This window comes from Hoplias malabaricus, chromosome 10, assembly GCF_029633855.1.
Source record: "Hoplias malabaricus isolate fHopMal1 chromosome 10, fHopMal1.hap1, whole genome shotgun sequence".
In the NCBI taxonomy this organism is placed as follows: Eukaryota; Metazoa; Chordata; class Actinopteri; order Characiformes; family Erythrinidae; genus Hoplias; species Hoplias malabaricus.
This window is the reverse complement of record NC_089809.1, coordinates 25,777,855-25,805,367: the sequence shown is the minus strand read 5'-3', so window position 1 is coordinate 25,805,367 and position 27,513 is coordinate 25,777,855. Positions and strand designations below refer to the sequence as shown.

Genomic DNA, 27,513 nt, shown 5'->3' with positions numbered 1-27,513 from the left:
ATGCTGGTATACTGGAGCCTGTCCTGTTCATTCCTCTCTGGGCTAAATGTCCCAGAGTCCCTTTGCATTCTTTTCAGACTTTTAAACACTGGCAATCTGTGAATAACAAATGTGTTTCTGTGGTAATTCAAACTGTGAATAAAAACATACAGACAATTTATAATTCAGCCACATACAAACAACAGTCGTTGTGTCACCCCATCCCTCTCCCCCCACAAACATACCATTCCACCTTAAGGCATAGTGCTTCTGAACATAAACAAACCATAGAGAACTGCAGTTCCCCACAGCTGTAGACATTCCCTTTAAATAAAACAGACCGTACAAATACAGTTTTCTAAAACTGTGTAATAAATAAATAGTAATAAAAGTAATTTCTATTTTACCTGTTCATTGTAAGACCCACATCTACCATGAATTTTACTGACTTTTAATTTTTTATGAAGGGAGTTCATATGCTGCCACTGATGAATTTTTGCCACATTGGCAGGATGCTTGAAGAACTGTAGAGTGATGAAGCTTCCAGGACTCTGTTAAAGATTACACTGCTAAGAAAGTGGGAGAGAGAGAGAGAGAGAGAGAGAGAGAGAGAGAAGAGAGAGAGAGAGAGAGAGAGAGAGAGAGAGAGAGAGAGAGAGAGAGAGAGAGAGAGCATTGGAGGGGGATGGAAAAGGAGGAAAAGTGCCCATGGTGACACAGATGGCTGCTGAAATGATTGTGAGTGCTCTAGTTTAGGATGCCGTCATTTTCACATGTCTGCAACAAAATGCCAGTGCTGTGACCACAGCACCTGCTCTGCTTTATTTTCCACTCACTGCTTAAGGCTTTTTTACAAAGACTGATCTCACTTTACTGCAAACACATTTCTCAGCTCAGTGAACGGTCCCCCTTTTACATTAAAGTTCATTTGGCTCAGAGACAAAAATGACTCATATTTAACAGGTGCTAGATACAAAAAAAGAGGGTACATCATTGACAGATGTGGGACATTGTTGGAATCCTGTTACCTGTACTCTATCAAACAAACAAAAATTCATGATAGAATTTTCATCATTCTCCGATCAGACAGTATTCTAATATTACTGAAACCAATCCTTAAAATTATGTCCTGCTCAAATGTGTGCAGAAAAAACTTAAGAATATTACATTCTAAGTCACTTTTGTTAAAAAAAAGGTTTCTGTAAATGAACGAAAAGACAAACTGGCTCAGTCCTGTATGCTAGTTTTTCTCTCTCTCTTTCTCTTTCTCTCTGCTCTGACAGAGAGAACTCCAACATTGAAAAGCATAAACCAAAATGAAGATATTGCTCATATAACTGCTACATAGTAAACAACAAACAACCAGATGTAATGTAAACAACCATAAAGAAATGTGATTTCGCAATATTAGGGGAGCTACAGTTTTCTCTGGTTTGTTTACATTCAGAAGTTACTGTTGTTGTACGTGGTTAATGTTTAACTTGTCTGTTCATTTTACTCACTGTTTGAATTACCACAGAGATGAATTTGTAACTTCAATTGTTCAGTTTTGAAATAAGGTTGGCCTTTTCAAAGCCAATGTGGTTGTGGTTGTTCTCTTTAAATTTGGGAGACAGCTAATTAGATTACTGAAAATTTACCTTTTAATTATGCTTATCTATTGGATCTGTTAGGATTTGGGGTAATAAAAGACATCAGCTACACATCACAGTGAACACTGTTTTCTGATTCTTCTCTTCATGTTGCATTATAGGAAAAACATCTGGATTGCAGGCAGGTCAGTTAAGCACACACACTTTGGCTACAAAGCTACAATGTTGTAGTATATGCCGAATGTGCTGGCATTGATCATGGACTTCCCTGGTAAAAATACTGCCTGAGCAGAATTATGTCTCTCAGAAATCCAAAATTACACCTCCACATCAATTGTTGCTTCTCACTTATGTATGTTAGCCATGTTGTGGGCACTGATGCACACCCTGTTCCATGACCATGCACCTGTTCATGGTCATGATAACAGTCCAGGTGGTCAATTTCATTCTTAGTTCACAATACTCATTGTCTGTTTTTTCCCTGAAAACATGCTGAAATATGGACCCTGCATTTCAGAGCCTATAAGATTAGCTTTGGCCAGAGATCTCACATTGGTGTTTCTGTGTAGAACTGATATATTGCTTTCTACTAGTGTAACTGAGATGCAGCTTCGCATTTCTTGCAGCAGGTAGCACTGAGTTAAGTGACAGTGTTTTTTCCCCTTTTTTTGAAGTACTTCCAGTCCCATTTGGCTACATTTATTGCAACAGAATGATGGTTTCTCTCTGAGGGATCAAATATAATGCTTGTTAAAGATTAGTGTCTGGCCTTGCCCTACACGAATGGAGATTTATCCAGATTTCCTAAATATTTCACAATATTACGCAGGGTTTGTTTAGATGATGAAAGACAATAAAATGGAATCTACTATTTGGAAAGATTTTCACAAAGTGCGGAACCACAAAACATCCTTGCTTGCAAAGAATTATCCTTTTGTTGGATATTCCTTTTATAGAGGTTTTGCTAACTTGCTTATTGTGAAATATATTAACGCAGTGTAACTGAATTTCTATAAAAATGTCCCTCTTATTTTGCCCTTGTCCCAACATTTGTTGGAGGCATATATTTCTATATTTGTTTATATATACAAAATACAAATTGGTCTTTAAAAGCATTTGAAATCTTTTCTTTGTACATTAGTTATGCATGAGTTATACTGCAACCAAAAAAGCACACACACACACGTACTGTTGTAAAATGCTGTCTCTAGGCCAAGATGACCATCAATGGTTTGAGTGCATCTCTTTATGTTCCTGAGGTCAGTAATGGTTAGCATGAATACTGTTATGTTTTGCAGATGTTTGTGAGGAGTCACATGATGCATTCCCATTTACTGTATACAATAGTTCCCCTTGGGTTCCATGCAAATTGAGACCTCATCAACAAGGCTAATGGTGTCGGCTAATACCCTGCTGCTCCTGCCGTTTCTTTCACAATTGCCTCTAAGTGGAAAATCATTGATCTGCTTCATTTAATCTGATTTTTTTTTTCATTGTCAGCTGTGAAGCCTTCATGTGCTTGTGTGCTACGATTACGTTTTTATTGTTTGTCTCATTATATTCTGCATTGGACATGAATATGGATGCCACAGTGACTCCTTGGGGATGTAATTAAATGATGTTTAAGCCCATTGCGTTGCTAAGAGGGTAGGACAGACACAAACAGGGTTTTAACCTTGTTTTAATGCAAGAGTGAGAAGAGCGTAAGTTTAACCTCTGTAAGATGGAGTAACAGTCTTTTAGCATCTTGCTGACCTTATGCTCTTTAAGCCTAGAGAAAACATTTACATTTTAAATGTTTTTTTTCCTTCTATGATTGTTTTAAAATGAATTTTTGTGTTTTTCAGTGAAAACAAACTGGAGACTTTTAATGGATCCCTCTAGTGGACACGTTTCTTACTCGCTGCTTCTAGTTTACAGCTCACTTAGCAGCTTCTGTGTGTTGTGGAGGTGAAGAATACAGGATAGGATATACATTTTATTATTTAATTATAAAATAATAAAACAAATACTTAAGTATTCACAATATTATTACTACTAATAATACAAATAATAATAATTATTTTGTATTTTGAGGGATGTTGCTTATCACCATTATCATTATTAGTAGAAGCACTAGAAGTAATACTGCTAGCAACATCAGCAATCATCATCATCATTCTTGTATGTTCAATTATCATTATCACCTTTCTTCTAGTTGTTGTTGTTATGGCTCGTGCTGTACTGCCGTATTTCTGTGTGAATGTGTGCTATCTGATGTGATGTGTGTCTGCTGGATGACGCTGATCCACCTCCGTTTTGAGCGCGAGGGGAGGGGAGGGGCTCGGTGGAGAGGAGTGGGGGGGCGTCAGTAAAGCGCAGGCGCAGAGAGGCAGGCAATGGTTGAAAACTAGCAGTTATGCCGTTGAACAGACGAGCCTAACTCAATGGTACTGATCAGAGCGTCCGATCCGCACGCGCTGGAGGCCAGCGGACAGTTCACGCACGCGCCGAGGAGAGGACAGAGCGCGAGGGCGAGCGCTTCTCCAGATTTCTCTCGAGCTCGACGACTCCTCCATTCCTCCTCCTCCTCCTCCTCCTGCTCTTGTTTCTCCGGCTCTCCAGCGGTCGAAACATCCTCCCCAATGTTGCCATCCAACTGAAGCGCGGGGATTTACTCCTTCCAGTTCTTTTACTGACTCTTAATAAACACAGAATCGCCCCAAGCCAGTACAGGGTCACTATGTTTTTGTTACCTTTCCACACTGGGAGGCGTTTGAATAGCTTTTGTCCGGGGGCGTTGTGCTTGCACTTCATGCTCTGGATTGTATGTGCCGTTTGCGGAGAGGAGCAGCCGTTCAGTGTAGAGGTAAGACTGGCCTTAAACATTACACACACAAACACACTCTCCACAGAGCCAAACACTGGTCCATAGAGCATCCTTCACTTTAGAGCCTACTCCGTTCAATTATTTCACTGTACATAGACTGTCACGTTGAAAAACTGTCAGTCTGGAGTTATATTTTGATTCTCCAGCGGAGGGTAACTTATGAATGGCGACTCTTTGCAGCTACCTTTGTTGTTGTCTGCAACTTCAGTAAGACCTATGATCATGCTGTGCATTACATACCTTACACGAGTAAATAAACCCACCAAAATGAAGGCTTCAATATCCATTTCAGTGTCCACATTAATAACACGTCTGCAGGCAGTCAGTAGGGGAATGCTTGATATAGGCACTATCACAGATTATTGATTTGAGGATCATTCTCTTTAGATCTGACTGAAATCTCTTTTTGGCAGTGCACACAGACCATAATGCTACAAAAGTACTGTCAGTTTGGAGTAGTATTTTCATTTTCCCAGCTGTAGAGCAGGGCAACCTATAAATGTCTAATAATACTAGCTACTTTTTCTTTTTCTTTTGCTACTTTAGTAAGACCCTGTGTATACATTTTATATAAAGTTAAAATATATCATAAACACAAACATAGACAAAACCACAAATGAAGACTCGGTCCGCAGTCAAACCACTTCTTTCAGAACATATACACAGGCTGTCAGACATGAAACTTTGATGTAGGAACAATCACAGTTTAATGGACTTACAACACTGTAGTTTGTTGCCTAACATGGTACCATATGCTGTATCGGCAAGCAGGAACATTTCAGGCTGGTGTCACTTGCCCAGCTGGTTCTCATTGCCTACTGTGTACACAAAGCAGCACACGTACAGTGAAGCATACTCATATATCTTATACATTAGTACAAGCTGCACAGCACATGGGTTAATGCATCTCCTCCCTCTCTAAAAACTGCATACTCTACTTAGCCCAGTGTCAGGGCTGCTGCAAAAAGAGACTGTCCACTGCTGTTCATCATGATGTCTTTAATTTTCTTCTGGATAGGAGATTGCCCAGAGCCTGTAAAAGCTGGTCGGTTTTCTTTTTCTTGTTGGCATGACTCGAGTCGTAAGAGGGTGGAATAAATCTGCTCGAAACGGGTTGATATCCAGCCAGCCAGCTCTGGCCAGTAAGAAAAGAAAAGTGGGCTAGTCTTTACAAATATTTGAATGGTAACACAGCGAGGATATCACCATTTCTGCTTACTTTGTTTAATTCAGGAACAAAGGGCTCAGAGTTTGGGTTGGATTTACGTAACTGTTCATATAAGAGGCTGCAGGAAGACCTCATAAACACTGTTATAAAATAAGCAGTACAATAATAAGCTGCTTTGTCATTTAAAAAAAAATGTGCTTAAATATTGTTGAAAACTTGCCTGTTTGAGGCTGGCAGAGTCTGAAGTGTGTATGAGAGGTTCCCTGTCTTTGCAGCTCCAAATTAATCTCGGGCTTAATCTCCCTGAACCAGAGCCTGTCAATAGGCAAATCAGTTGTGGAAACTACACAAACAGACTTAGAGTTGTGTATTTATGTGTACTCACTGAGAGATTTGTATTTTGGGAACTCATTGGGACTAACTCCTACCAAAATAGAGGGCTGAAGCTAATCTATTTTTAAGGCAAAACTCACCACAACTTTTTCAGTGGTTTGAACTTTTCAATAGGGAGATATAGAATGAAGGAGAGCATGTGGGCGAAAGAGGGGTGGTGTTCAATTTCTCAGTGAGTTCTGTCTAACTGTCTTTCATCAGCCAGGGTATATCAATGAGTATAGACACATTTAACATCAATGTTCAGTCTGCAAAGAGAGAGAATGAGAGAGAGAGAGAGGGAGAGAGAAAATCATATGCACTTTCCACCCCTGTGGTGGTACAAATGGAAGGTGGTTAAGATCATACTGGGTTACTGGCGTGGTTTGGCTTGTGTGCTGCCTTGGTCTGGCAGTGACAGGTCTTTGTTGCTGTGTTCTGTGGTCACACACACACACACACACACACACACACACAAACACACAGAGATAGAGATAGAGGGAGTGTTAAGAGTAAAGTACAGGATAAGCCTGGGTCTCATTTTCCCAACTGACAGTGGTAAGCAGTAGTGAGAGTTTAGCTGGATCCTGGCCTGTTCTTTATGGTGGGGCTGCTGTCCAGAGACATCTTCAGACTCTGGCTAAAGGGCCGAGGCCAGTGGTCATACATCAGGTCCTTGACTCCACCCTTCCCCCCCAGAGCACGGACACAACTTGACCCCTGCACTCACTCTGCCAACAGAGCTCTTCTCCCCACACTTTCACGCCTTTGTTCCTCTCCCTTGCAGCTAAAAAGCCATTTCCTCAGATTAGTACAGTTCTGCCACAATGGCACAGACACATTTAATTTCATTTGTTTTGTAATGGTCCCATTTCTTTTTCAAATGGCCTCTCTTCCCAGTAGAGCTGAACATTTTTCTTTGCGCGTGCCATTGTTAATTGCGTGTGACGGACAAAGAAGGTATTAACAAGTGCGCCAAAAAGCTAAGAAAGAGTGTTATGCAAGAATGCACAGGCAAAAGTATTATATATTATGGAAAAAGTCTAAATTATTAAGAGGAGACAATGCATGCATAATTTGTTCATTCCGCTTATCTCCCAGGGACCTTCTGCAGCCATTTTTTTTTTGTCATTTGGAAATTGCCAAATATGACTAGAGACAACAACAAAGTCATTTCTTCACAACATGGTTGACTGAACACATGAAACTGACAAAATGAAGTGGAAAAAAAAATTGTTAATCACAGTCATTTGAGTCAGAGAGGCCTTTGTTTTGTTTTCTTTTTTTGGTCTATTTTTCATCTTTCATGGTGAAGTCACTGCCTATTTTCACAAAATCCATAATAATGCGATAATAAATAAATAACAGTGCTGTCAGTCATGTCCAACAGCACGAGCAAAACTCCATCTGTCTTCCAGCACAAGTCTGATCTCCTCATAATGACATGCTTGACATAAATGTGAAGTGTTTGTGACTTTGTTGGAGATAATGTGCATGCGTCTGCGTGGGTGCCAGTGAATGGACCTGAACAAAGCGCCTTTCTCTGCTTTCTTTTCCTTATCTTTATTTTCTTTTTTGATGTCATGATAAAACAGACAAAGAACTGGGAAGTAGTGCTGGGATGAAGCTTCTTTTTTGTGTTTGTTGCTACTTGCAATGTGGGCAGCTTCCTTCCTTCCTTCATACCTTTGTCAGATCCTAAAAATGGCAGGTTTCTTTGTGAGGCCGAGGCAGTGTAGTGTTTTTTGCCTGAGTGAGTCAGAGTTTATTGCCTCTGTGCTCAATGTCAGGTGCAAAAGCCTGGTGTGAGTCACACATTTTGAACCCCAACATGTCCATACACTCATGCAGACTCACACACAGACACAAATATACACACACAAACACATCACACACTGGACCACCTTGCCTCAGGTTCAGCAGCTAGTACGAAAAAGCGGGGTGGGCAAACCCAGTGCCTCAAAGAGAATACACAATCATCTGAGCTGAGCACGATCCTGGCTATTTCACTTTTCCTCTTTCAGAAAGCCATTGATGTGGAGAGTCCTGCTGGGTGCCGGTGCTGTAGCTCTACAAAAGCTGGCTCTCTGTGTTACTGTGTTACTGTTTCTGACAAGCGGCCTCTAGGGATCTCTCAGAATTATTGAAAGGCTTCGGTGTGATGTCCTGCGCTGACGTGGCCACAGCTGTGTCAGACAGGCCAACATCAAGCTCTGCTGTAAAGGGTCAGGAACGAGCTTTAAAACGCACTGGGTTTATTAGCACAGATGTCCACCTGTCTACCTCTGCTGACAGTAAACCTAATACTCACAGCCTCACAAATGTATAATTACTCTGTTACACATCATTAGCAACAACAGTGAAGATCCTGTTTTGATTTTCCTGTGAGATATTACACTAATAATCATAGTAATTATTTTTTAAACTATCAAAAAAAATTACACAGTATTTTTATCACTTAACAACGGACAATTAGTGTAAGTGACAGTTGGTGTTCTGAGATGCTTGTGAAAATTAAATAAATGATTGTCAATATATTTTATGGCATGAGTGACACAAAATCTGACATTAAGCTAATTATTACAGTTCAATAGAACAGTTTTATTGACAGTCTGATGACATGAATATTTTTTTTCTTGTGTGTGTTTTTTCCATTTTTCCATTTTTCCAACCAGTGTATTAACAGTGTTTCAAATTTATTTTACAGTATAGCACTGGCTGCACAAAACGACAACAACCAAAGTCAAACACACACAAAAACAGATGATGAGCATCTTACCTTGCCATACTACTGGCACATCAAACTAAATATGATTATAACAACATAGACTGTGTTTAGTCTTAGTCAATGGGAAACAGATAGAAGCGCTAATAAACTAATTAACATGATTGTGCTGCTTTTACATACTGTTCATGTGCAGGCAGCCATCCTGGATTCTTAACTCTGGATCGGTGAGTGTCTTCCCAGTTTCCAAAGGGGTGTTCCAGTTTAAATTTCCTATTTGGAACGTGTAAATTCCAAAATCTGAGTTCAAATGGAACGCTGCATGAGTGTCTAGAATGTGTGCAGTATTACAAAAGAGAAAAACAGAGTGGTAAAAAGAATCATGAGATAGAGCAATTTCAACTAGATTTCCTGTGTTTTAGCTTTTTTATGGTCATATACTTCCAGGTGTGGACAAACACACATTTTATATGGGTAAACTGTACAGTTTGACACCTGTGTATTAGTCCTGCTCTGCCACACCTGCTCTCTGTTTAAGGAGTGTGGTGGGGGTGGGGAGCAGTGCCTCAGTGTTTATTGCCTGGAAATAAACTCCCCCTAGAGTGGTTCCCAGCCAGGGACCAAGCAAAAATACCCACCCCTGGGGCTGATCTCTTTTCACATTACCCATCTTCCTGCCTGCTGCCCTACTACTGAGCAGTCATATCATAACACCCCAGAGCCTGATTCAGTTTGCTGAAGTCAAAGCTCACACTCGTTCCTCTGCTTTGAGTCTTGCTTCTTGAGCAATAAAATATGACTATATGCACTAAAGCTTGGTGCATTTTAGCTACTATCAAGCAACGTACGTTCTGTTTCTACAATGTGTCATTCTGAGGAACCAAGAGACAGGGAGAGATGCTCTCTGCTTTGAACATGTTGTGCTCACACATGGCCTTTCTGACGTCAGCTTGGCTTTGCTGGGTGAACAGATTTGTTCAGGCCCCTGGGGTGGATACGATATGTCAGTCTGTTTACCTATCCTACAGTCCTGCCGGACGCCAGACAGTGCACCAGCACCAAGCACAACACATTTACAATGAAAGGTCGTTTTTTTATATTTGATTTTTTTTTAACAAACATTTTTGTCGCACAGCAGATCCTGTGGACTGCTGCATCACTTTCAGGTTCTCCTAAACTCTCTCTCTCTCTCTCTCCCTCTCTCTCTCTCTCTCTCTCTCTCTCTCTCTCTCCATGTCTCTCTCTCTATTCCCCTACTCTCCATCTTCTCTCTCTTAGGCATCTGGAAGGCTTAATGTCCATTGTAAGTCCCTCTGTTTTTTTCTTTCTCACCTTCCTATTTTGCCTCTCATTCACTTTCTCTCTGCACTACAATTTTTTCTGTCCACTGTATCTGACTCCCCTTCTCCCCCTCTCATTTCTTTCTTTTAATCTCACGTTTTCTGTTGCCTTCCATCTGCTGTACGTCTATACTCTCTTTCTGTCTCTCTTTCTCTGTCGCTCTCCTGCACTCTCTCTCTCTCCTTCCTTTTAATTTAGTGTCTCATAGCCATGTTCCAAGATTTTTGCCTTAAGTGTCTCTCTTACCTTTGTCTCTCTCCCTCTCAGTCTCTCTCTCAGACAATTACTCTGTCACTGGCTTTCTGAACTCTATATCATCCTGTCCGCTGTAAGTGTCTCATCTGGGTTTTTTCTGTCTCTTTTGTTTTCTGTATACTGTAAGTCCTCTCTCTCTCTCTCTCTCTCTCTCTCTCTCTCTCTCTCTCTCTCTCTCTCTCTCTCTCTCTCTTTCTTTCTTTCTGTCTCTCATACACACACACACACTTCCATCTCTTTCGCGCTCTGTTGTGCTTAGCTCTGTGGAGAGCTGCTGAAGAAGACTGTGAAAAGCATTTGCTGCTATTCAATCTTTAATGTTGTTGACAACTCCAGTGGTGATCAACAGAAGCACATGGAGACAGGAGGTACTCTCAGCCCTCATGACAAGTCATTTTTCATGGCGTGACACTGTGGGAGTGTGGGGGATATGTCACCCCATGCCACAGCTGATTGACTTTATGCCACATTTTCTCTGTGTGATGTGATATAAGAAACGAAACAAGTTGAGAAACTAATTTAGCTCCTAACAGGCAAACAGAAACATCTATTAAGAGGCAAGAATGCGTCTAATGAGAGAGTCAGGGCGGAGATGACTGGGATTCAGATTTCACCTTTCGGAGAAGGTACGTAATGTGAGTCTAACATTAAATTCTTTACAAGGGCCATGGCATTTCTTGACATTTGCCCAAAAGTGGCAACAGCGCCTGAGCATGTGGGAGGGTGGTTGTCATGGAGACTTCAAGCAATATGTGGTGGTGCCTGTTGTGCTGAATAATTTAGAGAGAGAGAGAGAGAGAGAGAGATTAGGTGAACCTGAAACAGTGTACACACATGCCCACAGCTCAGGTGACCAATCAAAAGATACAGTGTTCCTTATGTAACATTTAGCTAATTATAATCACTATTATATGGCAAGCTTTAAAAACAAATGCATGTTTTGAGCTTGCATGGCCTCGGATGCATTCATTGCCCTCCACTGTGTCTGTAACTCAAATGTACACATGCTTAGTCACTGCATACTTACACATTGCCACACATAGCGCTCCGTCTGAATTTAAGCTCAAATAAGCATTAGAGCAGTCACAGTCATCAGCCGACACATTCTGGTCTTTTGGAGATCAGAGCAAATGTGTGGCTTTCATGAGTGTACTTTTTAATTTAATTGAACATTCGTTTTTTGTTTCATATCTGCTGTGCTTTCTTTACAACATTAAGATGATGTTTCATATTGTGCATTTAATTTCTTTTTTGAATGACCCAAATTAACCAAGGAGAAAGCAAATAATGGCAAATGGCAACGTGTTTCCTGTTGTCATTGACAACAGTTGTCTATGGATGTTGCCATGGCCACTTCTCCACTGCCAGGGTGACTCGTACTTAATGAAGTATCCTTGCGGCTTTAAAGGTTCTGCTTTGAAGTTTCCGCTGGGCTAATTAGTTCTCTTTTGGACTGTTTGTGAACTGATCTGAGCCATGAGCTGGATAATTTCTGTAAGTTCATTCCAGTGTGCTGAGCGTGCAGCCTCCCAACTACCTTCAGCTGCCAAACCCATGTCTGTCTGTGTTCTGAAATGCGTGTGGCATTTTTTGACCACAATAAATTGTGTGGTTTAAGATTGGTTTTATTAGCATGACAAAGTTGTTTGGCTTTTACAACGGCTGTTTATAATCTCTTCTGTCATACACTATATGTCTAAACGTTTGCAGGTTTGTAGTTGTTCAGCTGTACACTGACAGCTTGTATATTCTCCACAGAAAATCCTAAAGTGAAATGGGATGCTCTGTAGCAGCTGCAAATGAGCCGAACTTCATCATGTCCAATGCCAAGCTTTAGTTCCAGGGGTATTAATCCTCCTAGCTCAGGGTTGTGGAGCAGGGGAACTGTGTTCTCTGGACTATTGGTGCACCATCAAATACTAAAAAAAGATATATGGCCAGCACATGTTTATCTAACATAAGTTTTGGCCATGTACTGTATATAAGACTGAAACAACTTTTGAAGTCATGTTTTTTTCTTAAAGGTATAGCTACACATTCGTGTCCATCTAACAAGAGAATCCTAGTGAATTACAACTGCACTGAATGATGACAGCTGGGCATGAAACAGCATTGACCTTCTGTGTCTAGCTCAGCACTTTCACTCTGGCAGATCAAAGAAGGCCATACATCACCAAGGGAATGAATGAATAAAGGAGTTAGGACTTCAGTGGACAGGACTTGGCCCTAGTCTCTGTCAAAGAGCCAAAGCATGTGCCAGTTCCCCTCTCTGTCCTTCTCTCCTTCTCTGTCTCACTTTCCCATTGTCTCACTTTTCTCAAGCATTCTCACACTCTACACCTACTCTCACTCATTCGCCCTCCTCGCTTTAGTCCAGGTATTCAGTTCAGTTTAGCTTTACAGTTTGTAATGATTTTGTTTTGTTTGGGGGGGGGGGGGGTGTATGTGATATAAATGCTTGTAACAAATGGTACAGAAAATGATCTCCCATAGGCCCCAATGTCGCATAAACCTAGGAGCACAATTGCATTTAAAACTCTTATTATACTGGTATTGCAGCAACACAGCATTTTCTGTCTCTGGCTAACTGTGAATAAAAAAAATTCTTGTAATTTTATGACTTGCCTGGGACTATTGTACCTCTCTGCACTTGTTTGGTTGCTGCTTGGGTTTAGGTTGTCAGTCCTTTATGTTGTGGACTATTGCTGTTTGTTCTTTTTTAAATGATTATATTCCTCTTCTAACATTTCGTCACTGTTTAATTTAATTTAGTTTTGTTCATAAGACAATATTTCTGGAGTGCTGTTCTTATAAATGAAACCTAAATGTGGACATGATTATGATAAATAATACATTTTATGCTTCTCATATTGTATCAGAAATATTTTCAGTATTTTAAAAACAAATATCAACTGCATGATAATTTAACATAAAATTTTTATTCTATATTTCTTGTAAGGCTGTTTTTAGTCAGATTGTGTGCCCTTATGCTGCTCCCTGACTAAAATAGGTCCGGACATGTCATTATATTGGAAGTTGTAAAGAAGCACAAAGTCATTTTCCCCAGTGATGATTCTTCATGTAATGACACAGCCATTATACTGACACTGACTTAGAACCTACCAGAAATTCTGTAACAAACCTACTTTAAACATAGGAACCCCTGTGTAAGGGAAGCACTCTATAGAAAAAAAAAGAGGTTCAAACATTTTATTTTTCAGTAGATAGATAGATTTCATAAACTCTGTATCATATTATTAGATGGTAAAGTAAATTAATGCTTCTTGCTCCTTTAAGCTCAACCTTAACTCAGACTCAGGTTCTTACTTAATTACAAAACAACACCAAGAAAATGTTTAGGAACAAACATTCTAAGCCGTCTAACATCCTTTTAAATTCATGTGTACGTATAAAGAAAAGAAGGTAGATAACTTGGCAGAGTGATGGAGGTCCTGATGAGACTTTTGTGCATCCTGGGACAAAACAAATGAAAGGTTATGTGATTGTCAACCTTACTGTCCCTAGGGGAATATAATTCACTTGCTCTCTCTTGCTGTAAATCTGCACTCCCCCGCACTGTCCAGTCTGGACCCGCTGGAGAGGATTAAGGGGTTGGCAAATGCTATTCAGCAGCCTGCTTGTCTCAGGCCCCAGGCTGTGTTTACTACACTTTTGGAGTGAAAATCTCAAACTCTATAAAACACTCTAAACAGTACTAGATAACTGGGTCAATATGCAGCAAACACAAGCAACTTGGCATCCAGGTCTCACTTTCGCTGACACAGAATTTCCAAGCTTACTCAACCCCTGAGGTTTTTGCATGTTGTGAAACAAATTGGGCACATCGTTTGCACCATATTTATATATTTGGATATTATTTTCTATTGTATTTGTATTTATGTTTGGTTGGACTAATGTAGATGGTTTGTAGTGTTTTGCATAAAACATTGTGCAAAAGTCATTTTCTCACAGTGGAAGGATGGTCAGGGCGGATATTTTCAGTTTGAAAGCAAAACTGAATGTACCACTTGAACATTTGTAGCCAAGGGGCCCATTAAAACAAAGTGTAAAACATCTTTAAAACATTTGTGTCAGAAACACCCAAAACAAATACATATGCAAGGCCCAGAGCTGAGTAATTAGGCAGCCCAGTGTCTAGACGTTGGTAACTTACATCAGTGCGTGTAAGATGATGATTGTGCAATGAGGCAGAGATGCCTCTGCACTGTGCTTTCCAACCAAAGCCAAACAGTTATTAGAGGCTTTGCTTTATTCTGTTTGTATTAAACCTGATTTTCCGTTGCGACATATGCTGTCTGTAAGTGAGGGTGAACCATGTCTAATACTGCACTACCAGGACCATGTCTTTCCTTCCTTCTGATAAATGTGGATATTTACACCCCGAATGCTCTTTCTTTCTTGTTTCAGGCAGGCACTATAAAGCAGGGAGGGTGCTGTGGGAGAAAACAGCTGAGATTAATAACAGTTTTATTCTGTTTACATAAAAGCAAAAAAACCCTGTAATTTTGATTATTCCAACTGTACCTTAGTGGAGTGCAGGTGAACTGCTTGCCTCTTATCTTCTGTAATGGATCTGTCATCAGCTACAAGTGGTGAAGGAAGGGCAAGCTCACTCTCCATATGAAGCAGAGAGAAAAGAGAATTCACAGCAGGAGGATAGGAATTTAGAAGACAGTTCACAGCATGGCCCAGTTTTTGGGTGAAATAAGTTTTTCCTGTGACAGGAATCTTCATTCTCAAGTAGCACCCTGCTACCAATTATCAAAAGCAATGGAACACAGTGCATTGAGTCATGTTTTGCAGATCAGATTAAACAGGTGACCAAATCTGTTGGGTTTTGCAGCTCGGTACCATTGTGTCACAGTAAAGAGCAGAGATAAACAAGCCAGATGGAGTGATTCATGTTTGATATCTCAGCTTGTGGATATGTCATTAAAGGAGATTTATTAATCAACTACACAGATCCAGTAGGGAGTGAGTACAGGGAGACAGACAGACAGAATGTGTTATGTGGATTGCGGATATAATTGTTATATGGTTTAAAGATTTTGTGGGTCCTTAATATAGGTTTAATGCTATTTTGCTAGAAATTGCATCTTGTTGTTTAAGAATCATGTTGTATTTTGTTATACTCTGTTCTATTAAGCAGTTTACAGAGATGTTTCATTGGTTAAAAGCAGATGGAGCAAATACTCATCTTTATCATACACAGAAATGCTTTGTAGTGGACATGTATTCATCCTGCTTTCCAGGTTTGAGTAACTCTGGATTAAAATTGTACATGATGATTATGATGTGTATGATGATAGGAAAAGCACTTTTCTGCATTTCTGTGATACAAATTTCCACAGTGCAGCAGCAGAATAAACTTCATCTCCAGTTTCAAGAGGTTTTCACATTTTATGAGCTGACAATATTCATCTGGAACAACAGTCTGAAAAATAGATTTTGTAACAAATATGGCTTTTCATGGATGTCCCCCCATTGAAAAATATACCTTTTCAACTGCTGTGTCAGAAAATATCTGTTCTTTGCTCAAAAACACACTCTTGAGTAGCAATCTACTGCAAATGTCCAAGAACCTAAATGTACAGATACATTTGGTATAAATGTGGAAGATATTTTTCAGTAAGTGACCATCACCAGTCTACTGTTCAGAACAGTTGAAGAGCCTTATACAGTAGGAAATACAAACAACATGGTACAATATCTCCAAGTATAAAGTAATAGCTAATCTATGAAGTTTGTCCAACCTGGCAATGCATACCACTCCTCACTAAAGAAATGTTTTGTTTATTCCCTTTTCTGTCACTTATTCTCTCACAAAATGAATGCTATTCTGGCAAATATAAAGTAATTATAGAGTGGAATGTTTGGTTTAATTAGTTCTCATCTCTGCAACCATCAGTGTTACTGCTATTTCATCATCAAAGAATCTTAACACTGAGCTATCTCTGCTAGAAGCTTAAGCCTTCAGAAAGACCACTTAGTGTAAATTTTACAGAAATATGTTAAAGGGCCCCTGTCTTATGTTGTGGTGTATTTTATTTCCACCCTGATGTCCATTTGTAATGTTTTATTTTGTTTCTTTTGTTTAGTTTTGTCTTGTTTTTGACACAGTTAGGGCCAGTCCCTGTAACTTTAAATTCAAAACTATGTTGACTACTTCAGTTCAAACATGAAAGAATTTTTTTTCTACAATATGGGCCTTTTAAGTATGCTTAGGTGCCAGTAAGGCAGGGATAGCATCTTGCAGTGCATGCAAGAAAATATCTGATATAAAAGTTAGTGCTTTTGGAAACTGCAATGAGTTTTTTTTTTTTTTTTTTTTTCGCCATGGGCGCCTTACTGAGTGCACTCCAACATGTTGGATTAGGAGTGAAATGCTAAGCCCACCCAAGCTGAGCAGTGATCAGACCCTCATGGGCAGAAAGACTGACATCTTATTGTACATAACTTTATACACACACACACACACACTGTGTCATGATGAGTGCAGTAGAGTCCTGATTTACTCAGATGTGTGCCAGCAGGCAGCAGGCAGGTCAAATGAGCAAATCTATTCAAAACAGTAGCCCCCGGGTTTATTGTTGTAATATAAGTGTATGTGTGTATGTGTTTGTGTGTGTCTGCGCTGCTAAAACCAGTCCACCCTGACACAACATAGTATTATACAGATTGCCCATTTCCCATAAACTATAAATCAAAACTAATTCAAGAGCTATGTTTGACCTACTAATAGCAGCGATTAAAGTAATTGCAGCAGTCAAGCATTTGTCAAAGAGACACATTCTCAGCATTGATTATCTGTAGCAGCGTTTGTGGTCAGTAATGCAGAATTCCTTTAGGCCATGGACTGTTGCCCTCTAGTTGACCTCTAATTCTTGTCTTCTGTGTCCCACAGGCATGGCTCCAGCGGTACGGCTACCTCCCCCCCACAGACCCCAGAATGTCTGTCCTGCGCTCAGCTCAGACCATGCAGTCTGCTATCGCTGCCATGCAGCGTCTCTATGGCCTCAATGTCACTGGAGCACTGGACAAGAACACCATAGAGTGAGTAGCTTTGGTCACTCAGTCAGTTTTGCTAACAGTTCCTATAAATCTCCTATTCATTGTGTTTAATCAATACATTTATAAAGCATATATAAGCACAACGGGTTAGCGCGTGGGACATGGTTGTATAGCCTATGATTAATCCTTAATCCCGATCATTAATCCCTTTATGCCGCATATTATAAGGTATTATATATACCATATAATGCCTTAAATATTCAAATAAAATAATAATCAAAGCTGGGTTTTCCAAAAGCATCTTAGAACAAAGAAGATTCTTTAGTGGTAGAGTGAGCATCACACTGAAAACTCTCTCTCCCTGTTAAGATGAAGTTAACACTAAAACGTATTTAGGAAACTGGGCCCAGATTTATATACTTACATCTAACCATGCCTCATGGAACCTGACCCTCTGAACTCATATACACTTGCTTTATAAGAATGTGCTGCATGTAATTATGACTGCTTAACAGCAGGGCCAGTTTAATGCCAGATATTATAAGGTATAATGTTTCCCATTTTAACGCCTTATAAAAGCATTTATGAAGCATTTTAACTACAGGATTCAAAGAATGTGTTACTGCAACCTACATCAGACATCAGACTTGGTTGAACATTACCTAAATGCAAACAGTTTAAAACTGTGAATCAAATGCTAATCAAACTCACACACTCCTGCCACCCAGCTCCTGGCCACTCACTCAGTGCCCCACATGGCTATAGATCAGCACTTTGTTCCGAGGAAACGATTCAGGATTGTGAAAAAGCCAGAGACATGATTTAAGTCACAGGCTCTCATTTGATCAAAGTTGCCTTTAGGACTGGCACAGCACTCTGAGCTGATCAAAGCTGCAGGCAGGATGTAACCCAAACTAAGACAAGCCCCAAGAAAAAAGGGGAAAATAACTCTCTTACTCTTGCTCCCTCAATCAGGGAGAGCTTTCTCTCTCTCTCTCTCTCTCTCTCTCTCTCTCTCTCTCTCTCTCTCTCTCTCTCTCATACTCAAACTCATACATGCACACATCTATCCCTTTCTTCCTACCTACCTATCTTTATTTTTGACCCTCTCAGTGAATGCGTAGTACCTGCTGTGCCTGGTTCAGTTTAGTCTGATACCCTGAGGTCTAAATTGCTCCACTGATCCATGGCATATTTAGTTCCCAGAGCACATATCCAATGTGCTAACACTAATCAACACCCTGCACAATGTGATGTTTCAACAGCTAACACATTTTGCCCCTCTAATATCTTAATTGTTGTGTCCTTTTGTTTCCTTCTTTGCTTCTGTGTAATGGTGTAGCGCTAACACTATAAGGTGAGGCACCGATTCTTCTCTTGTGGGTTGTTCTTCGGGTAGTTGTGTCCGTGTGTGTGTGTGTGTGTGAGACAACTGAGACAATTCCTTTGCAAATTACACACCTCAAATCTGTATGCAGTGACAGGTGTTGAACAGGCTCACCTGCTAATAGTGTTCATACCTCTCTCTCTGACATATTAGTGTAGAAGCAGTGAGAGATTAATTTGGGAAACAGTGTTAAAGTAGTTAGTAATATGTAGTAATCTGTTACAAATGACTTAATATCTCTCAGTTCTCACATTCACAATCAAATTTCACAGTAAGCTGTCGCAGGTAGCTACAGAATCTACAGTGCTGTGCAACAGAGGTTTAGGTACCTGAGAGAATTGGATTTAAAAAGCATTTTGTCTGAGTAGTAGGAGTTTATTTGCTATAAAAGAAAACAAAAAAAAATCTCACAAACTACCCCCACAAACTATTATTTGTAATAAATACAAATAACATTATATTATTTCGGTAAGTTATGATATTCTGTGTGTAAACGTGTTGGTTTACTCTTTCTAAATCTCTCAGTCTATTATTTGAGGTTTTCTTTCTATACTTAGTTTTACTGGTTAATAAATATTTCATTATGTTTAAGAAAAATATCTGGGAACAAACTTTGTTTTTCTCACTAGCTCACAAAACCTCTACTCTTTTTAGAAGAAAAATATTATTTTACTTTTACTGTATTCAGTTTTTATGTTATTGTATTTGTATACTATATAATTTTAAATAAGCTGAACATCTATTGAGAAGACACATTAATTCACATATTAATAATGATAATCGTTTTAGGTGCCTAAACATTTGCACAGTACTGTATATAGAGGAAATTTATTATTGACATTGCACTGTATTGGTTAAAATAATGTTCTCTTAAATGAGTGATACAACTATGCAACTAAATGCAAGTTGATAGTTTTTACTGTAGTACCTCAACAGTGGTGAGGAAAGCATACTTACACATACATTTTATTCCTTAAAAGACATTTCACATTTAATTTTTAGATTACCTACTGATTATCAGGCACATTTTTAGATGCATGTTCAAACACAAAGACACACGTAGCTTCTGAAACAGATTATTCTCTTTCATTTTCCTCTGTCAGTAGAGTGGCTTAGTTGTTACTCTTCATAGCTGTCAGTCTCTAAAAGCCACTTGCAGATAGTATACCTAGAATAATGTGTGTGGAATATGAAATATATGCCATGTGTTATATCTAATAAGATTTGGTTTTGATTGCCTGTGTGTAGCAGAGTGATTTGATGAGTGTGATAGTAAACCGGGTTTGTTCCTCCATATCTTTCTCTTTGTCTTTCTGTTAAATAGCTGGATGAAAAAGCCCCGATGTGGGGTTCCAGACCAGCTTGGCGGTGCCTCCAAATTCAGCGTACGGAAACGACGCTACGCCCTCACGGGACAGAAGTGGCAACACAAGCATATCACATACAGGTAGGGTGAAGAGCTTAAATAACTTCTCTATTCTTGTGGTCAACCTATCTCTTCTTCACCAACTAATGCATGTTGTTGTTTCATCTCTTGTGAGTTTGGACAAGCTTATTGGTTTATTGGTTTAGTATGTTGTCCCTGACCTAGTTGGGAACCAAACTCTAACCTGTCAAATGGGGTTAGTGGTGTTGCCCACTACGCTAAACACTACACTACACATTTTTCAGCCTGCTTAATTTCTAATTATATACAAAAACATAATGCAACTCAATAGTGGTTCATTTTTGAGTGAAACGCATGTGGATGTGTGTGAAAACTCATAGTATTGGGTGAGACTGGGTTTAATTTTTATGTAATCCATCTTGTTTTGGTAGCAGATGTTGATGTCATTTGAAGGTTTCCAGTTAGATTTGCCACAAAAACATAGACAAGTAGCATGTATGTGCTAGCTGAGATTACTTGGCTGGATTGGGTGTAATAGTAGCACAGAAGGAAAATGGAAGATATTGTTACATCAAAGTGGTGTAGCATGACTATAAAACATAAAATTATTTATTGACTGTACTAATATATAGGCCGACTGGCATTTGTACTGGTTTTCTATAACACTTATTCAAAGTTGCAACAGTTGTTAGCATTTAGCATGAACAAATAAACTGCTCAGCTATGATCTATTAGTGTGAGTATGTGAGACTAGCCCACAGGACCACAGTGTTTTTATACTCATGCTGTTGGTACTGTGAAGGCAGTATTCAAAAGCATCGGCCTAGACAGAAGATGTAATGCCCTTGTCTCTATGAGCTAACCAGTAGCACTACTGGACTAATTAGGCAACCGCATTCCTCAGTCTCTCTCTCTCTCTCTCTCTCTCTCTCTCTCTCTCTCTCTCTCTCTCTCTCCATCTGCCAACCATTTTTCTTTAATCTCTTCTTCTCCAGTGATTCTTATCTCCATTTTCACCAAGCTGGTTTTTCTCTCTCTCTCTCTATCTGTCTCTGTCTTTCTCGTACGTACACCCTCTCTCTCTCTTTCTCCCCCTCTCTGATGCTCCAACATACTATTCTATTTTAAGCCCATTTCTGCTGCCTGGCATGTCCCATGTTAACATCATTATTATAAATGAGCCATGTTGAGTCCAGTCAAGGACACTGAATCACGCATTGTCCAGCTCATGACAAGACTATAAAAATCTGTACATATAAATATTCTATAAATACTCTGCACATTACCAGGTGTCTTATATAAGAAATATAAGAGGGCTTTAAATATTACAGGGGTTACAAAATTACATCTCCTGACCTATATTCTATATAAATATGATCCTTGTCCAGAATTCAGTCATTCCATGGATAATCCTAAAGCTTTAGCTTCAACATATAGTAGGACATTTTCAGGCATAACTGTGCTACAAAAACCCTGAGTATAATCTGCCAGTTAAATCCTTGGGGAATGGGATGAGCCTCAGTTACTGAGAAACAGGCTGGTTAACTAGGAGCCTGTGGATGTGCACGGAGGCAGGAGGAGAGCTGAGTGTTTTATATGCAAGAATGCTGCTGAGGACAATGTGTTTACCCCCACAGCAGAGGAATCAGTCCCCATGGAACAGACGCTCTCTGCTGAGGAACAGCATCTCCTCCAAGATACACCCAACTTTTATTGCTTATATATGCACCTTTCTTCATATCAAAACCTCACAGTGCCCATATTTTTCTTTTTATTTTAATCTCTTCAGAACACTCTGTCCCCTTTATACCCTCTCAACATTTCAGAAAGTATCCACTCTTCTAACAGGCTCAAAAGTTATCAGCAACTTTTATATATTTTATATTTATGGTATTTTACCATATTAATCTCTGCACATTTATTTTGATGTGTGTATATATATATATATATATATAAGAGAGAGAGAGAGAGAGAGAGAGAGAGAGAGATATAAGAGAGAGAGAGAGAGAGAGAGAGAGAGAGAGTGAAGGTTCATAGAGAAAGAGAGATTATGATTATGTAATAGGATGGTGCTTGGCGGTTGAATGCTGTGGGAGTTTTTCAGTCCCTGTATGTGTGTGTGTGTGTGTGATTATGCTGTCTTGTAGTCGGGTGAAGCAGATGGGTGGGCAGATGTTGCTCTCTCTGATTCCTGTTCTCTGGCCTATGCTGTAGTAGTCTGTCTTAAATGCACCTCTGTTAGAACACTCCCCAACTGTGGACATTTCCTTATTCTCCAGTGTAATAATCCAATCACCATTGGCCTCTACCTTGCACTCTATCTTACACTTGATTCTAGTCCACTGATTTTATGGAAAAAAAATATCACATTTTCAGTACATTAGCACATTATTTGGGGAACTCCTTTATGTTTATGTGAATCACAAATACGAGGATACACAGAGCAAGGCAAACTCAAGGAGCACATGAAGACATAAGAAAAATAATCAAGCAAATGTGGCTTATATAGGTGCTTCTGCTCCTACCTGGTCTCTGGTGCTGAACTGTGCCGTAGCTCTTTGTCATTTAAAGGAACAGTAGCTGAAACGGATCATTCTGAACAAGGAGAGAATGGTGCTGTGTTGCTTGCAGTATTTTGAAAAAGCATGCCACAAACATTTAATTAAGACCCCAGGGAATTGTGTTAACCTGTGGAAAAGGGGTATAATATGTCCCCTTTAATTCTGACCATCAGGATGGTAATGTAGAATTTATATAGGGGGATATGTTGGATATATTCAGGCTGTACCTTATCCAAATGGGCACTCACTGTAATTTGGTCATAAGCTTCAAACCAGTGTTATATATGGGCCACCATCAGTGTGCTTAAAATAGTTGTTTATGATGAAAAAATAATATTTTCACAGTTAAAAAAAGTATAGTTTTTTCCTCTAATTAGTGTGACAATGCTCAGATGATGTTACTATGGGGATATGAAAACATGAATCAATGTGTATAGTAATATAATCTGCTTAAGTGAATAAAATATTCACGTAAAATATTACACCACTCTAGACCTTTGTGTTCGTGTTTGGCTATGCGTGTTCTGTGTGTGTGTGTGTGTGTGTGTGTGTGTGTGTGTGCATGCGTGAGTGTGGTGGACAGTGCTCAGCTGCTGGGTGCTGGTAATTAGCCCAGTCTTCTCACAGTATGTAGTCTCAGCTCCTCTGGATCTCTTCCTAATTATCTATCTCTAGCTCACTATTATGGAACATGAGCATCACTCACTGTGGCCATTCATTGTAGCATTGTTGAAAATGGCCATCTGCTTTGTTTGGAGGTCTATAATATGTATGAAAAGAATTTAAGTGGCTCAGGAGTCTCTGAGAAGACTGATATTCTGGTCACACATCTCGTCTGGGAAATTTGGACAGTTAGAGATCTTGGAGAAATTGCTGCTAAAATTCTAAAGGTATTATTATATATTTTTTTTTCTAATTACAATTTTAGATGAATTCTAAAGTGTTATTTCCAGAAAATGTTAATGTCACATCCAGACTGAGACAAATTAGCTCTCCATGCCTCATTCTCAGGATAAAATTTAGAATACGTTGCCCTTATGTTTCTGTATCAGATTCCAGCAGAGCTCAATACAGAGGCACCACAGCTAGTGCCTGTGTAATGGAGCAAAGCTGGAGCACGTGCAGTTATGGTGGAACACTAAGATAAGAGCACTGCTGCAAACAGAGCTCTGTCAGCTGTGCATATATATATATATATAATGTGTGTGTGTGTGTGTGTGTGTGTGTTTGCATTTGGGTGTGAATGACAGACATGCACTGCCATGCTGGAGGCAGGAGGGGACACATCATCAGCAGGGGTTCTTACTACCCAGTCCATTTCAGTGGCTCCTCAGACTGACAACACATCTCCAACAAACATACTTTCTGCGCTCCTCTTCCTCCGAGCTTCTGCTTGTGAAGCTCTGGACAGTACAGAGGACATCTGATCTCAGACACAGCTCAGTGACAGAATCATGATTTTTGAGAATTGCTGCTGAGAGACAGTCGAGGCCAGAAGTTGATCCAGTAGTAGACGATTTGTGACAGCTAGAGAGGCACTGCTACTTAAAGAGTAGACAGGGAACCTGGCTGAAGAGCACAGACTGTAGACAGTGTTGTGGACTGAAGCCATAGTAAAAAGAGGTCCCCTATACATTGTCAGTTGAAAACCCGTTTAACTATAGAATAAAACTTGATTGACATCAGCTTCAGGGTTTGGGTTGAGAGTTAGGGCAATGGACATCCAGATATTATGATTAACAGCCTGAACTCTGGATGAGGTTATAGAGATTGTGCAGCACTTGCAACCCATTTCTCTTACCTCAGACTGTGTTGTGGGGTATTTTAACGTAACCAACGTGCACCCTCGTTTGAAGAAACTGGGCCTTGACCTTAATGATTGTTAAAGTTTAGATTCATCTCTAAGCTTCCTTTTATCTTAAACATTTTAAGAAAGTGGTTTCAGATGAATTTCTTCATGCATTGGAGTCAAGTAGCATTCCAGAAAAGTTTCTGTCTGGGTTTCGCCAGAATCAAAGCACAGAAACTTTTGGGCTTTTGGGGTAATTTTTTTTTTTATAATATTTTAATGCTCCCAGACTCAGGTACCTCTCATGGAATTTCTTGATCATAGTGCAGCCTTTGATACAGCGGATGATGATATTTTAATAAACAGTCTTTGTAAAAGGTTTGGCAAAAATATTCAATGGCTGTTAGAAATGCGATGTGATCTGTGGCTGATCTTACATGTGGAGTACCTCAGGATTCCATTCTTGGCCCTGTCTTATTTTCATTTTACATGCTTCCTCTAGGAGTTTTAACTAGATATTTTTTCTCATTTTATGCATATGATATGAACCTGAAGCTTTCTGTCAGCCAAAATGACTTCAGTAGAGGAGGCAATTTAACTGAATGTACTGAAGCTATTAAGGTCTGGTTGAACTGCAGTATTTTTGAAGTAAGGGCAAATTTGAGGTCCTGGTCATTGGTCTTGACAATATATGCAGTGATTTACAACATACCCAGTAATTTACAGATGGCTCTTGGTTCATTCATAATGCTTCTCTGAAAAATCTAGGTGTTGTTTTTGACTTTCATTTAAGTTTCTCAGTGCATATAAAAAAGCTTGTCCACTCATGCTTTTTCAAATAAGCAAAATTGCAAAGATCAGATGGGTTTTGTCTGTTAAGGACTTGGAGAGAATTGTCTATGCTTTTATTTAATCTCGTTTGGACTACTGCATAGCCTTGTATACTTGCCTTAGTGAGCTTTTAAGGAAAACTAGGCATTGGCCTAGTGCTAGCCTCTCTTCAATGGTTTCCAGTGAAATTCAGGGTTGATTTTATAATAATGGCACTTACTTGCAGTATTTGAATACATTTGTGAATTGATGGTTTCCCATACAAGTAGTATATCTTATTAAACTCATTTGGCATGTTATGTTCTTTATTAATATTATTCTGAAAACCTACTGTACAGTTAGGTGTGCACTTTACTGTAGGGCAGATGTCATAAGGCTACATGAGACAACCTACATAAGATTGCCTTGACAAGTGACATAAAACTAATAAATGCTTTTGATTAATTTCAGTGCATGTAATGCACTATAATTCCAAAGGTTTATATATTGATTTCAGGTCAGTTGCACAAAACATGAAATGATACACTTGGAAATTGCTGCTCATGAGACTAACCTTCTCATGTCTAATGCTAAGAGTTATGCTAAAGGATTATAAAATCCCAAGCACTGGGCTGTGGACTAGTGGAACAACACCTATAGGGTGAGATGGTGTTTGTGATCCATAACTAATCATCAAAACTCAGGACCTGATCACAGTAATGTTCTTACGGCTGAATGGCATCAAATAGTCATAGAATTTTCCAACATCTAGTCTAGAGCTTTCCTGAAGATTAGAAGCTCTTACTGCAGTAAAGGGGTGTTGTTACCATAAAGTAAATATCCATTTACCTACTATTGGTTAATGAAATTTTTGTCTTGTGTGACTGCAATAAGAAGAACAATTGGAACATATTTTTCACAAAAACTAAGAGAGTGTTCCAGACTACCAAACTGCAGGTCAAAAAAAGAGAGGTGCTGTGAGTATGTGTGTGTGTGTGTGTGTGTTAGTTCGAGGTTGGGGTGTGTTGGGGGTGGGGGAGTTGAGAGAGAATGATGTAGTAAGTGTAGATGGAGATATGAAATATTGATTCATGTCAATATTGCACAGCAGAGATGACCGGTAGGTGGTTTTAAAATAGCTGAATTCTTCCGTAGGTGAGAGGCGCCTGTGGTTTGATCCATGTGAATGAAAAACCTGCTCTGAGCTGTAGTAAACCTGCACACACTGACAACTGTCCTGCTAGGCTGCCCTGTGTCCAGACCCAGGAGATATCTACAAACCTCCAACTGCATACAACATTTCCATATGAGAACTTAAAGGGACATGGCAGTTTTTGTCTTTGAAGAAATCTAGAATAATTTATAATGCTTTATGAGTGTGTTTATATCTCAATCCATAAAGAGCAAACCAAACCTGCTCTGTTTTTTACATGTACATTGTCATTCGTGTATATAGACATTTTTCACTTGTGTTGTAATATATATCATCACTTATGTTTCTTAGTGCAATACCTGCTAAGGCTGCTCTTGTGTCATATACAAGAACTTAACTGTATATAGAACCTACCCAATTTTAATATATTAAGGTTCATAGAACTGTTGTACCACACTTTATTAGTCCTGCAACCCACTACTATATCCCCGCACTATTTATGGTTATTTCTTTCTGTAAGTCTTCCCTAGTGCACTACGTACAGTACTGTGACATTACAATTTCCTTCAGGATCAATAAAGTTTTTTCTTATCTTATTTCTTAAGAAACAACTGTTGAAACTGCCTGACTTTGAGTCCTCAGACAGCATTGCAAGAGTGCTACTGTGATAAAAATACTCGCATGGGCTTGGGAGTACTTTGGAAAATTAGTTCTTTGTCACATAACAAAGTCTGCTGCTGCATCAAGAAATGCAACTTGAAACTCTATTAAACAAGGAGAAAGCCATACATCAATTTTATGCAGAAACACCTCAGATGGTGTGAAAGGTTGTCCTGTACTCTGTGCTAAAGAAAGGTACCATCCAGGCTGTTATGAGCAAAGTATGGTGCAGCAGCATTATCATGTCTTGATGCACCGTTGCCCATGATATTGATGAAATATATGTGTGAAGTCATCATTGACATGGAAGAATATACTAGGATTATAGAGACAAGTAGACTGCCATCAAAAAGTGACTTTTCTATGCTTATTTCAGCAAGATTAGGCTAGGCCACTTTTTTGCTTGTGCTTGCTTTGGAGACCCAGAGTGTAT

At 39.4% G+C, this 27,513-nt stretch overlaps 1 protein-coding gene across 3 annotated transcripts in view; it reads left to right on the top strand.

The window, feature by feature from the left end:
- Positions 1 to 4,007: 4,007 nt before the first annotated feature.
- The window catches only part of LOC136708479 (matrix metalloproteinase-16-like), a 72,438-nt gene continuing 48,932 nt past the window's right edge, over positions 4,008 to 27,513 (top strand). The window contains exons 1-4 of one of the 3 annotated variants that reach the window (XM_066683064.1): positions 4,008 to 4,419; positions 17,227 to 17,375; positions 18,676 to 18,690; positions 20,045 to 20,167. In XM_066683064.1, coding sequence (XP_066539161.1) covers positions 4,294 to 4,419; positions 17,227 to 17,375; positions 18,676 to 18,690; positions 20,045 to 20,167 — 413 coding nt within the window. In that variant the 5' untranslated portion in view covers positions 4,008 to 4,293. Of the gene's footprint in view, positions 4,420 to 10,808; positions 10,928 to 17,226; positions 17,376 to 18,675; positions 18,691 to 20,044; positions 20,168 to 27,513 lie in introns of those variants that run through there. The other 2 variants (XM_066683066.1, XM_066683065.1) reach the window with 2 other exon arrangements.